This window comes from Serinus canaria, chromosome Z, assembly GCF_022539315.1.
Source record: "Serinus canaria isolate serCan28SL12 chromosome Z, serCan2020, whole genome shotgun sequence".
NCBI classification, from domain to species: domain Eukaryota; kingdom Metazoa; phylum Chordata; class Aves; order Passeriformes; family Fringillidae; genus Serinus; species Serinus canaria.
Window position 1 is genome coordinate 3182004 of NC_066343.1, and position 13089 is coordinate 3195092.

Here is a 13089-nt window from a genome sequence, read left to right on the forward strand (position 1 = left end):
TGAGGCATTTAAAAGAAGTTCATCATTTTTCAACAAACAGAAGTTTGTTGTCTCTCCTCCCCCCACCCCCATTCCTGCATGTAATGGAACTTAAAATACTAAAATCCTGCACAAAGAATTCCCTTGCCCATCACAGCACCCATGGAAAAACAAGAACACTCAGGATTTCAAAGACAGAGGCTTCAGAATATCTAACAGAGTGATGCTTAGAAGTGTGTTTAATTCTGGAAACATGCATAACCAGCTCAGATATCACCACCAATGTAGACATTTGAAACTGTGTACAAAAAAAATGACAAGAAGAAATCACACGCAGGCTGGTGGGCAACGTTAAGAAGGTACAAGGCTTGCAGTGTATTAAAGAAATGTGCAAAACTGACAACAGGCAACAAACATTCACACCTTGTTGAGTCATAAATTTGTTTTTTTAAAACAAAATAGGCTGACCAGCGTTTCTGATTTTACCAATAGTAAGTTGCTTTTCAGGTAGGATACAGCCAAAAGGTTACACAAGCTGCAAAGTTAAACTCTTTCAAAGTCATGATGTAACGAAAGCTTGTTTAGGTCCATGGCTTTCTACAGACCATTCATTTGATTGGCATTCTTTTAAATATACAAACAGGAGGATCAAAGTAACTGTCACATAAGAACTTGGCTATCATCTCATCTGCAAAACAAAGAAATCCAGGATGATCCTTCATGAGCAGTGCAACCAACACGTATTTCTTTGGACAAATACATATTCACATGTGCTTGCAAAGTATTTCTAAATAGACTTTTCAAAAAGTATTTTTAGAGTAGTGCAATATAACTTTATCTGCAATTGCAACCAGTGAGAGGTAATCCAGAGAGGACCACAGCCCCCCTTGAGGATGCAGTCCTGTCATTCTCCCCTGGGCAAAAAAATCCCCTTTAATGTCACTGGGAACTAATAATGAGGAGCTGTGTACAGGTAGTCCCTCAGGAATGAGTCTCTGCTCACTATGTGGGGAGCTGAGTGTGGAAGTCTGCATGCAGCTACCAGAATATATCCCCAAGTACTCGTTATGCAGTGGCCACTAAGACATTTGAAATGTAAATGTTTCTCATCTATGTTCCATGTTATTTATAAGATAATGCAGTTTCCATGCAGTAGGGAAAGATTGTATCAGAAGAACTGACATTATTAACTAAGGAAAAAACCCTGGTATATCAGTTTTACCACAACTGCATTTTTTTTCTCTACACGGTATTTCACACTGGTAACAGGCAACGTTATACCACAAAGCATATTAATATGATCTTGTGATTTGAATGAAAAACCTTTCCTGCAAGATATCCATATTAAAATAGTTATGTGCACAAAAAGTGTTCATAGCATGACACCCAAAGCAGTATGGAGTTAGTTTTACCCATTAGAGCTAAGCTTTGTAGTACAAATGAAGACTACTGGTACATGTAGAAAAATATGACAGGCAATCAGTTACAAACCTGGCAGTATTTTGAAACAGAGATTTTTAGGTCTTACAATGGAATGATAAAGACAGCAGGAACTGCTTTTGGGAGCTCCAGAAAGAGATTTGCACTTGGTGTTTCGCACTGTCTTATAAGCAGCCCTACCACATAGAAAAATGTTGCACCAGGAGTTAACATCAGGGTCTGAAATTTAAAAAAATCTGCCAAAACATAAGCGCAGTAGGCTCCACTACATTGTGTTTCTCTTGCAATATATAAAACATAGAAAATTGTAATGATGACTTACTGGATAAAAATATTAATGCTCACAAATAAAATATGAGAAATTTCTGAGTCAGATTTAGACGTTGTGTAGGTTTAGTTAGCAGGATTTGACTATCTCATGTATCTTTGACTGCCCAGTAGCAATATATATTCTCCATTTTAGATTGGCTCATTTAATGTGTTACATTGTTTCTAACAAGGCTTTAAAAGACAAAAACCCTACTTGAAACAAATGTCTTTGCAATGAGAAACAGATTTTCCACGAGAAACCATTTTCCACCTTTTAATACTGTTACAAAATCTCCCCAGTAGATAAAAAGGCAAGATAAACAAAAATCTTGGAGAAAGGAAACGCTTCTTAGGCTTGCTCTTTTATCTCCCCTTGGCAGATGCTGGTCTCCTCAAAACATGAAGTTGGCTAGGCAGGATTGTTTTTCTTCCTCTTGCTTGGGCTGTGAGTAGGATCTTGTTTCAGTTCATGGTATTGCATCTGTTTAAACACAAAGTTCAGAAAGAAAGTTGTCAGGTGGCACTTGCTAGGAAAAAAGAGAGAGATCCTTTTTTTCTGTCAGGGGATAAAAGGTTAAAAAAAGAAGACTTTCCCCCTAAAAATGACACAGGATTTGCAGATGAGATTCACCAACACCAGAATGACAGATCTAGAATAAGAAGGAAAACCAACACTAGGAAAATCCTACCAGGATATAACACTGCATGCTGATGTAAACTTGGAAAAGACTAGGGTTTTTTTCATCTTCTCCATGAGCTCTAGCAGACAATAAACACTACCATCTTGACCATATTGGATACCATTCTTCATGTTTCTTAAAAGCTTGGTTATTTCTAGATGCCTACCACAGAGGGTATTAGATACAGAGAGTGTGTTTGGACCTGTATTTCCTACTTAACACCAGTTCTGAACTAAACTAGAGATATGGGAAGTCTGTAATCTTTGTGACACCAGATGTGATTTATGTGCTTGATGCTATCTTAAATCCTCCATCATGTTCTCTGGGGATTGTGTACAGCATCATAAAATCTTGTAACTCACAACCAGCTTTTTTTTTTTTTTCTGAAAGAAATTTATGAGCCCAGTGGAACTGTGGCCACAGCAAAAGCTTTTATCCCCTGGAAGGGAAAGGCCAAAATGTTCTCAGAGTGCTGAGCAATGCTGTCTGCTTCTTCCATTATTTGACCTTCCTGTTCCTTCTCTGCCTTCTGAGAGCCACAGCTCCAGTGTTTCCTATACAGTGCCTTAACCCAGTCAGATTCACATCATGCTGGATGCTGTTTAATACAAGCTCTAGCTACCACCTCACAAATCCTTGTCCTTCTACTGATTTTTTTCAAGGATCCTAAGAGGCACAACCAATGCAGGAACTTCTTTCTCATTGGATAATGATCTAGCAGCCTCCTTCTGTTTAATGGACTATGCTCAGCTTCAGTTTGCAATTGCTTTCTGCCAAGGAACATAATAGTAAATCAAAATAACTGCTTTAAAAATAATAAATAAAATAAAATAAAATAAAATAAAATAAAATAAAATAAAATAAAATAAAATAAAATAAAATAAAATAAAATAAAATAAAATAAAATAAAATAAAATAAAATAAAATAAAATAAAATATATTATACACACCACTTGCACATCGGAAGGGACTCTGGACAGAAAGTCAAGTAGCTCGTTGTTATCAATTGCATATGGATTTCGAATCTTCTTTGTAAATTTATTGATGCCTGCAAAAGTGAAAGTTCAAATGTTACTATCACAAGATACAAAATATCAAAAGATACATAATTTTGGCAAATTTCTAAACCAGATTTTAGGATCCATTCTGAATCCTGACAGTAGCACTGAATGAATGCATGAATTGTGAACTCAGGCTCCAAAGGTTTGACTCTACTTCTGTGGTTCCCTGTTTCAAACTGCAAAAGTTCTAGGGACATTTTCAAATTCCTTCAATATATTTTTTTGGAAAGTAACAGAAACTGTGATTATTATGAAGAAGTTGGGAAAAGCAGAGGCATAAAAAGTACTTAATTTCTGTAACAGAGAGGATGAGCAGAATTGGGCTTAATTGGAGGACACAAAATTCATAAAAGATTCAGAAGATTCAAGGTAAATATTTTTCATGCTAATGACAATTGAAACAGATGGGGAGCACGAAGTCTGCATCATATGAAAGCTTTAGAGGAGTTTGCACAAACCTCTGTGTGAGAATGACAGATAGAGACAAGCTGATGGCAGTGCACAGGAGAGAGGATATGCCTCCCTTGGACATCATGGTCTTATAATGCCTATTGAGAATTATTATTCAGAAGCACCAAGAAAAATCATCCACAAAATAATCAGGAAGCAGGCTTTTAAATTAGACATATTTTCTTGATTACATACTGAGTCAGATTCATACACTTTGAGAATCTGGTCTACGTGCTCTGGGAACACATGTCTAAAACATGGACAGGAACAGTGCAAACTGCATTGACTGTGAGCAGGAGAAAGCCAGGACACTATTCAAAAAATGCCTTTCTGTGTAATATCCAGGCTCTATCAAATATAAAACAACCCAGTTTTTCTTCCACAAAGTCTTTGGTGCCCAGACTTTTCAGAAAGTTTTAGCAAGGACATCAAGCCTTTGGATACGGCAGGCAAGATCCAGTGTCAACAACACCCACAGCGTCCCACTGCACGATTCCTCAGTTCTGCAGCGCAGACAGGAGACGCTGCCCTCCCTTTATATGGTGTTGGATAGTGAGTGTTCAGAAGGAACATCTGACCTTCAAAGGTCACTTTTGTTTAAGAAGATGTTTTCCATCAACAAGTGACTGCAAATTTTAAGGTTGAATGCCACTGTTCATTGCGCATGGCCACTGGACCGCCCATGGGTGAATTCTGGTGGTATGATCTCACTTTATCACAGCGGATAAAGAAAAATAACAGACAGCACGTGAAACCTCAAGAAAGGAAAAGTGCTGCACAGATGAGAAGAGAAGCTACAGGAGAAGCAGAATACAACAAGGGGATCGGTCTTTTCCAACAGTTTGAAAATTTTCAGACTAAAATAATTACAGTTTTTTCCACATAAACAGATGTAGCTGTTACCAGGACTCAGCACTTCATCAAGTGGGATTGGGATGGAGATGTGGTTTCTGCTCCACCCCACCTAACACACCACATCTTCAAGGACCAGCAGTCTCCACTGAGAGAAACACAGCCAGGAAAGGATGGAGAATTTCTTGCGAGGACAGGCTGAAAGGGACAGACCCTCTGGATGCACAGAAGAAAGAAAGCTATACAAAAGATGATGCATAGTATGAAGAAATTTTAATTTAAAAACTCTGCCTTACAAAGAACAAAAGGGACAGATGCTGCTACAGACCAGCTCAAAGATTCCTATGGAAGTAAGTCAAAAAAGAGAAATTGATGGCTTCCCACAGGCAGGATGGATGAATAGGTTGAAGAAATACGCACAGGAGAGGCTAAAAACAGCAGTGAGGGCAAAAACAGGTAGGTCTTTGGAATACTGCAATTTTTGAAGGGACAGCTGCTCAAAGCTGTTCTCAGCATGACATGGCTCTGAGAACTCATTTCACTCTGAGGAGATCTGGACTGTGGGACCTGCACCTGTGCAGTACCTGTCTGGTCTCCTGCCATGATGCAGGAGAAAAACATTCCTAAAGAAGGGATCCACATACACTTGCTAAGTAAGAAATCACCTGAACTCAAATGCAGGAAAAAAATGTGGAGTCAAAACCTCTAGTGAACCAAGGGGCTTGAAGTTATATCTACATAGCCTATGTAACTTGAAGGTAGGGAGGGAAGAGATGCAGAGTGTGCAAGGTGCATTTATAATAGTTTATGTTTACGCTATCCCTCCATGGTTTGGGAGGCTTGGGAGTTGAGACTCTGCCTTATCTGAAACAGAGATATTTCTGTGGGAGCATGACACTTCCAGGGGTATGAGTCATGAGCTTTTCAAAGAACAGTTCTGGCTCTACAGTTATGTGGATCTTGGAGGGGTATTATGATCTCAGATTATTGTATCAAACCTGATGTAAAAAAGCAAGATGTCACACCTGACAAATACTTTGAACTTCCTCTGTGTGTGCTAGAAGGAATGAAATTTTGGGAACAAACTAAGAGCTTGGGTTACACTCAAGTGATGCGTGGTATGGGGGAATAAGTAAAAGTCAAAGACAGGAAAAGAAAGGAAGCCCATATGCTTGCTTTTGTTCATTCTGCAGAAATACTTTTGTTCATATCTTCTTTATTGTTTCGGCTATAATCATTTGAGAAAACATTCTAAGAAAATTACTAATACTGACTGATAAACAAAAAATAAATTCTTTGGAGTCAGTTCAATGATTTTATGCTGTCTCCTGAATGCAAAACTTTTTCACAAAAGGGTGACTGCTATTCTTCAGAAAGAAAATCTGGCCACTGATGTAACTGAGACTGCTCTTCATAAGTCTGTGTTACTGGGTAAGGGTACAGAAGCTGGTGGTGTAAGATGAATGAAAAGATACACAAATGAAAACCTGGAGCATTATTTACAACAGATGTGGTAACAGTAGCTTTTTTAAATCAGTATAAAGAATAGATATAAGCACAACTAGTGAAAGCTTGGCTAAATCATAATTCCATTCCCCTACCTGCCCAGAGTTTCTGTTCATTATCAACCAGCCAAATACTATGTATTCCTTTCTGTCTAACTAAAGGTGACCCCTTAAACAGGTTTCTGGGTGCTATGTTTGCATACACTTTCACAAGATAAAGTACTGCAGTAAAAAAGGTGTATTGTCCTAAATGCACTATATAGATTGAAATGCCTCTGATTGTGTGTAAGTGATGGAAATAAATCAGAGTAATATCTAGACAAAGCTACGCTTTGATATATGAAGAATTCTCATGGCTCCATGTTTATAGTATGATTAAGTCTAAAATGTCAGCCAAGAAAAATGCATTTTGAAGGTGGGCCTAAATATTTACACTGTTGCTGTTAACTAACATGCCTAATTCCATTATAGGGTAGCTTCATGACCATAAACACCAAAAAGTAGTGTCAGCATAAGTCATCCATTAAAATCAGGTTTTTAAAGCAATACAGACAGTTTAAAAGGGCTTTACTTACCCCAGACAAGGACAATGTATCTCAGTGGAATGAAATACAGGATGACGGTGAACACAGAGAGGGCAACAATTGCCAGCCAGCTCAGGAATGGGACAGTCCAGTTGAATGTACTAAAGAAAAATTAACAAAAGTCAGAACTGAAGAAAAATTAACAAAAGTCAGAACTGAGGTCAGCCAACAAAGCCAATAAAAGAGGAAAGGACAGTGGGAGAAGTGTCAGTTTCCATCAGGAAGAACAAACCTAGAGCCTGGGCTTGGATCCAGCGTCAGTAGAAATGAAAGGAGGTCCTAACTTTGCCCACTTGCCTGCTGAATTTCACCTCTCCCAGCCCAGCAGTGCACATCTGCCAGGTGAATCACTGCCCTGCTTTTTGGAAATCTCAGTGCCTAACCCCAGTTTCAGCCCCAGGAAAAACACAGAGCTCCCTACTCTCCAAATGTACTCGCACAGGCAAGTACTACAAGTACTCTCCATTCCCTTGTCAACACCATGGTGGAGTAGGATACAATATCTGGAAGACTACTGCTAAGGCTTTCTTGTTTTATCTGCTCCCTATTCCACTGTAAGGATAGCACAAGGAATTAAAGGCTGAACAGGGACATTCCCCTCTGTCTAGGTACGGGTACACTCCTCAGCCAGGTGCCTTCCAGCTTTGGGGGAAAAGGAAAAGGCAAGTCCACGGCTATGCAAAGGTGGAAACTCATCCATGTGCATAAGAAGGAGAGAGCTAGTGGGAAAAAAAAAGGAGGGGGTAGAAAAGTTAGTCATGAAGACAGGGATAATGCAACAGCAGTGGTTGAGGGAAGAAAAAAAAACTCTGCATGTCGGGGAAAAAAAAAAGATAATTTAAAAAACCTGAAATAAGTAAAGGCTATTTTTCTATGAATAAAGGAAGAGAATTTCTGGGATCCCATCAGTGTTCCAGGACATTACCTTTCCAAAAAAAGTCACACCTAAAGACATCCTCACTAAGGGTCCCAGACTCTATTCTGATAAAACTCTGCTGGTCACCACATTCTGCAAAATTGAGGTGTGAGGGAGAGTATAGATCTTGAAAAGGAAGCTATGGCTCTCCAACTCCCATGTTCAGTGAAGAGAGAAAGACCAGATGATAATTTCATAAATACATCCCATAGGAACGTTGGTTGAGGGGAGCTTGGCTCAGCGTATTTGTTCCATGAAGGCACTGCCATCTCAAAAGTGTTGCATGACATTTATCCATAAGGATAATGTGGCTTTAAATCTAAATAGTTTCATGACACATAAAAGTATTGCTACTACTACATTCTCAATCAACGTGATTACATAATTTTGGCTTCTCTAGATGAATAATTGCAATTACCTGAATTGAAAGCTGTATTTTTCATAATGAGCTCTGGCTTCCTGCGTTTATTTGTCTTCTTTTTTCCTTGGCAATTTTGATATGTCTCCACTAACATTATGTTAGTGTCACTCGGTGTAGGATGCCTCCCTTTATCCTCAGGGGACACCTGCTCTTTTCCCCTTTTCTCAGGCATTTGGGATGAACAGAAGGTGGAGGGTCTGCTCATGTTCCTGTGACTCGGCTTTGTGCAATGGATCACAGACACACCATGATGTGTGGGAGCACTGGCTCCTCACTTAGCAAAGCTCCTTATGGGCTGTGTTAACATGGCATTCAGTACAGGTTTCCCATTATAGTTTTAGGAACAAATTACAAAGATTTATAGTCTCATTCAGTTTACAAAATTCTGTAGCTCTCATCTGGTATACAACAGAACAAACCCAACCTCCAAAATGCACAATTAGAACTACTTAATCATCAAGACAACTTTCATGAATAGCCTTTTGATAAAGGACTTTTTTCAGAGACTGGTTCATTTTTCTAACTAGAAAATTTGTGTGATACAATATGCTTGCACCTGCCTCTCCTGCTGTGAAAACAGCCTGCCTGGAATTGTCCCTGTGGGAACACTTTCCCAGTCCTTCCTATTAGGAACTTTGTTCTTAAATGAATAAATGGCAATGTCCTTGTCGTCAAGACTAAACAGGACAGCATTAGAGATGATCCTCAGGATTTCTGCAGACTGACCTCCACGCAAGGCATAGGTTTCCGAAAATTCACTTCCAAAAGTGAATTGGGTAGTGGTGAGATGCTCTTGGCTTTCAAGGTGCAGAATACCTAGTCAATTCTATCCATGTTTTGCAGCTGACAGCTAGTAGGTGTCTTTCTGGAACCTGTCCGACCTCAAGTAATAAACCTTGTGCTGCAGTCCATTGACCATGCCAGAAACACACCAACACATTTCCTGCAGTAAATCTCAGAACCTCCCTTTCTTAATGTCCAGATTTGTTGGCAATTTTTATATATTATGCATTAGGCGTTACAAATGACAAATACTCTAAAGGAAAAGTTTTGCTGACTAATATATAAAACTTCAAGGAAGGGAACATATTTACATCCTTAAAATATGAAACTCCTATTCAGTTCTGCTTATTTCCTTTATCAAAATTGCATTTTTTATTATTGCTTTTAAATAACAACCTCACAACAATATGCTCTTTCTGTTTTACTTAAAAACCTTTCTTTTGATTTTTGTCCCAATTAATATAGTTCTAAACTCCAGAATTAATATAAGAGAACTTCCACTGAGTGAGGGCCTCCGTAAAGCAAAGTAAATATAGGTGGGTTTGAACAATGGACTCCCCTGGAATAAGTAAGTAAAAATCTAACATATTAAATCTCTGCATGAAAAAGATGATAAAGCATATTGGAGAGCAATCCAGCCCCTGTGTCAGCACTTACTTCTTGATCCTCTCACCAAAGGAAGCAATTTCATCTAGGATATTCTGGACAGTGACACACACCTCCTGGATGGCATAAAGTCTATTCATAAATCCTTTCTTTTCACTGTCCTAAATAAAAGAACAGGAGTAGTTGAGTAAAAGAATTTCTGACTGTATGAAAAGGACTGTGTAGGTATCAGTTAAATTTCAAAAGGTCCTGTGTTACAGATTCATGTAAAAGAATTGGTAAAACCTGGCAATAAGAAAACTATTTCTTGTCCTGTAAACAGTGCTTATTGCAACACGTATGGTTTAGTATATATGCTGAGCTCCACACAATTTTGTCTGTCACTGCATTAGTTTCTAAACACATATTTGAATAAGCCAGGTCTCAAGGTTTTAAACATGCTGAAGGTGCCAACCTTGTATGTTGTATGCTCTTTCAAGTCACAACAGTCATAAGGTGAAATAAAGGCTGTTTTGTTGAAATGCTCGTTCTTGAGCTGATGTAAGCAGAGGAAAATAAACATTTCTGGTGGAAGGCACTGAGCAAGAAACCAGAAAAATTCAGCTCCTATAGAGAGCCATTCTTTTTCCCCCAAATATCTATCTATAAATCTAAACATATTTGCAGCATCAAATCCACTATCAATAATGTGTTAGATGGGATTAAAATGAAGTATCACCATGGGAAAAAAAATAGTTTCTCTTCATATTCTTCCAGACCACAGATAAAACAAAAGGTTATGTTCAACATTTCCAATGTGTTGTTGCTGTATTACCTTACCAAGTGTGAATGTGATTATTGTTTTCTGAAAATAAGAAATGGAAAGAAAATTTTGCACTCTGAGGACAATATTTCATTAATGAAGTTCAACTTTTTGTAATCACAAACCACATGATACAACAGTCTCTGTCATTGACTCCAAAATTCAGCATCCAAGAAATATATGTTGCATTTAATTTTTTTTTCTTCCCCTGATGCATAACTATCAGACAGAATATTTGTTCACTCATTTTGTTGCTATCTTAATAAATTAGATTGGGAGAGAACATAAATTATCATTTAATCGTTTCAACATCACTGGTTCACTGACAATAGTGTTGTCAAGATTACCTGTGAAGATGTTTGAAAGTATTTAGTTAGAGAACAGAGGTTATCTAAAAAACAACCACAAGAGAAACAGACAGAGGTGAGAAACTGAAATTAAATTACAATTAATCACTGAAACTACATTCAGTGATTAATTGTAATTTATAAACCAAGCACTTCAGACAGAACAAAACCACCAGTTTCTTAGAGAATGTGAAAGACCTTATATTTCACATAAGATTAATAATTATTACATCACAAAGAAATATTTTTGTTTTCTGAAAATGACCATATCAGAACCACTGATATCAACTACATCCAGTGCTGCACAGCAACACAGAGTCATTTATGTAACTTATTTCCTTAATCTTTACTGCATTCTTGAAGCCTTTTCAATGATGCCATTATTCTCCTCAGGTATACAGTTCTTGAAGATGTGCATCATATATCCAGCATGCTTCATTTGTCATCAGGAAATAGGCATCTGCTCTCTTTCTTCATGTAAAACACATACTTCCAGTATAATGTTCTCTTGTACAGCAGAAATGAACAATAAGCCATACAGGTATTTTTCTGCTTTCTAAATATGTATACCCCTTGCCTCTTCAGTTTTAAGAGATTCTGCCCTCCATGTAAATTCATTTTGGTTTATAATTAACTTATGTGAAAAAAGAATTATGTCACTCTAAGAAAACCTGTGGCATATCCAGAATTCAAGTGGGGTTACATTCAAAGGTCCTGAGGCTGTTTTAATTTATAAGTGTCTAACACAATAAATTTGTACCTTTATTCATGTCATGATTTAAGAATGGCACTCTTCAATTTAGTGCTCCCACTGAGACTTTCCAAATCCCTCTGCTGCATGCTCATCCCTCTCCCTCCCCACCCCGGTGGAGAGCTGGAGAGGAGAACTGGAGGCACAAAAGACAGTGGTGGAGATACAAACAATTTACTGGGAACAGCGATGAGATAAGGAAATTAACAACAACAGCGACAATATCAAAACCAAAAGCTTACCAAAGAGAGAGAGTGATTTACATGTGAAATGCTCACTGCAGAGCCTGAGCCACACCACATCCACCCGCAACCACACCACCCTGACCGCTCCCTCAGGCTCGGAGCCAGCGCCACACTTACTCATCCTAAAGGAACCCCTCTCCCTGGAAGAGAATACCTTTCTCCTGCCCCCAGCAACGATCGGAGGTGGTAAAAAATAACCTCTGGGTTCTGGCCATTCCCTCTCCTGGCTACTGCAAAAATTCACCCAGTCCTAGCCAAAGCCAGATAATCCAAAAATATATCAGTTTTAAATTGCTTCCCACAAACACCATAAAGACAGAACGAGACAGAGAAAGGATCACTATTTCCTACCCACTGCACCTTCTGAGCTTAAAGGAAATTTGTTGACAAACTCTGAGGCATGATTAGACAAAACAGCACAGAAAGAGGAGGCAGAATAATTGTGGTTCATCTTTGCTTAAACTATTCCAACTACTTCCACACTTCCCACAACTATTAACTGGTTTTTATTTCCTGCTCCAAATATTTGTGTAAAAAAAAAAGCTGGACTAGGGAAAAACTGCACTATTTTCTTCCAGCAAGATGCCATGTTATCATATACAACACATGAGCTACCTAGAGTAAACCAAGGTTCTTAGTAATTAATTTTTCAAGCACTACTGGCATTTCCTTCCCAGAGAAAGATGGTGTGAGAGACTGGAGGAGATTGGTGGCTCGAAACATTCCAGTTGTCCTGCCCTGGTGAGGTGGTGCACTGCTCCATCCACCCCCCACTAGGGCCTGTACCCCAGTTCTGCAGTGCCACAGTGGATGCAATGTTCCAGACCTGCCCCTGGAGCCCCTAACCCAGCCCCAGGAGGGCCCAGGAAAGCCAAAGGGTACTCACACTAGAGCATGAGGCAACTACTTGACCACTGGAACCACCAGTAGTAGTCAGATTTGTTCTTTTCTATATCTCTTCTGTCTTTTTCTTTTTTCTTTTTCTTCCAATTACGTCTTCCTGAAGTCTAAGTAACTTAAAATCAGATGGGTTGGAGTTTGTCAAGTTGAATGGACTTGGGGCTTGCAAAATTAATGCTTTGTGAAATGCTTTATGTTGATTCAATGTTGCTTTAAACTTTTGCCAAAGTTCCCTGATTTTCTGAAGTTGCCAGTAAAGTTTTTGTTGTTTTGACTCCTGAGGAATATCTTGTTGGTATTTGTCTTTTCTTATCTAACTCTGGGTAAAAGAAAAAAAAAAAACCAACCCATAAGCTTCTAAGGGACTCAGCAAGATAGTTCTGGGGCCTTGAAGATGGGCCGTGACTGGAATTGACTGGAATCAATTTCATCATTTGCATGACAACAACTGCCAATTT

The 13089-nt window shown here is 38.6% G+C and overlaps 1 protein-coding gene across 1 annotated transcript in view; it reads right to left on the bottom strand.

Annotated features, from left to right (window-relative positions):
* Nucleotides 1-200: 200 nt before the first annotated feature.
* Nucleotides 201-13089, bottom strand: part of MCTP1 (multiple C2 and transmembrane domain containing 1) — a 212139-nt gene continuing 199250 nt past the window's right edge. The window contains 4 exon segments of the mRNA XM_050987037.1: nt 201-2209; nt 3359-3456; nt 6852-6961; nt 9638-9747. Of these exon segments, the coding sequence (XP_050842994.1) occupies nt 2138-2209; nt 3359-3456; nt 6852-6961; nt 9638-9747 (390 nt within the window). The 3' untranslated portion in view covers nt 201-2137.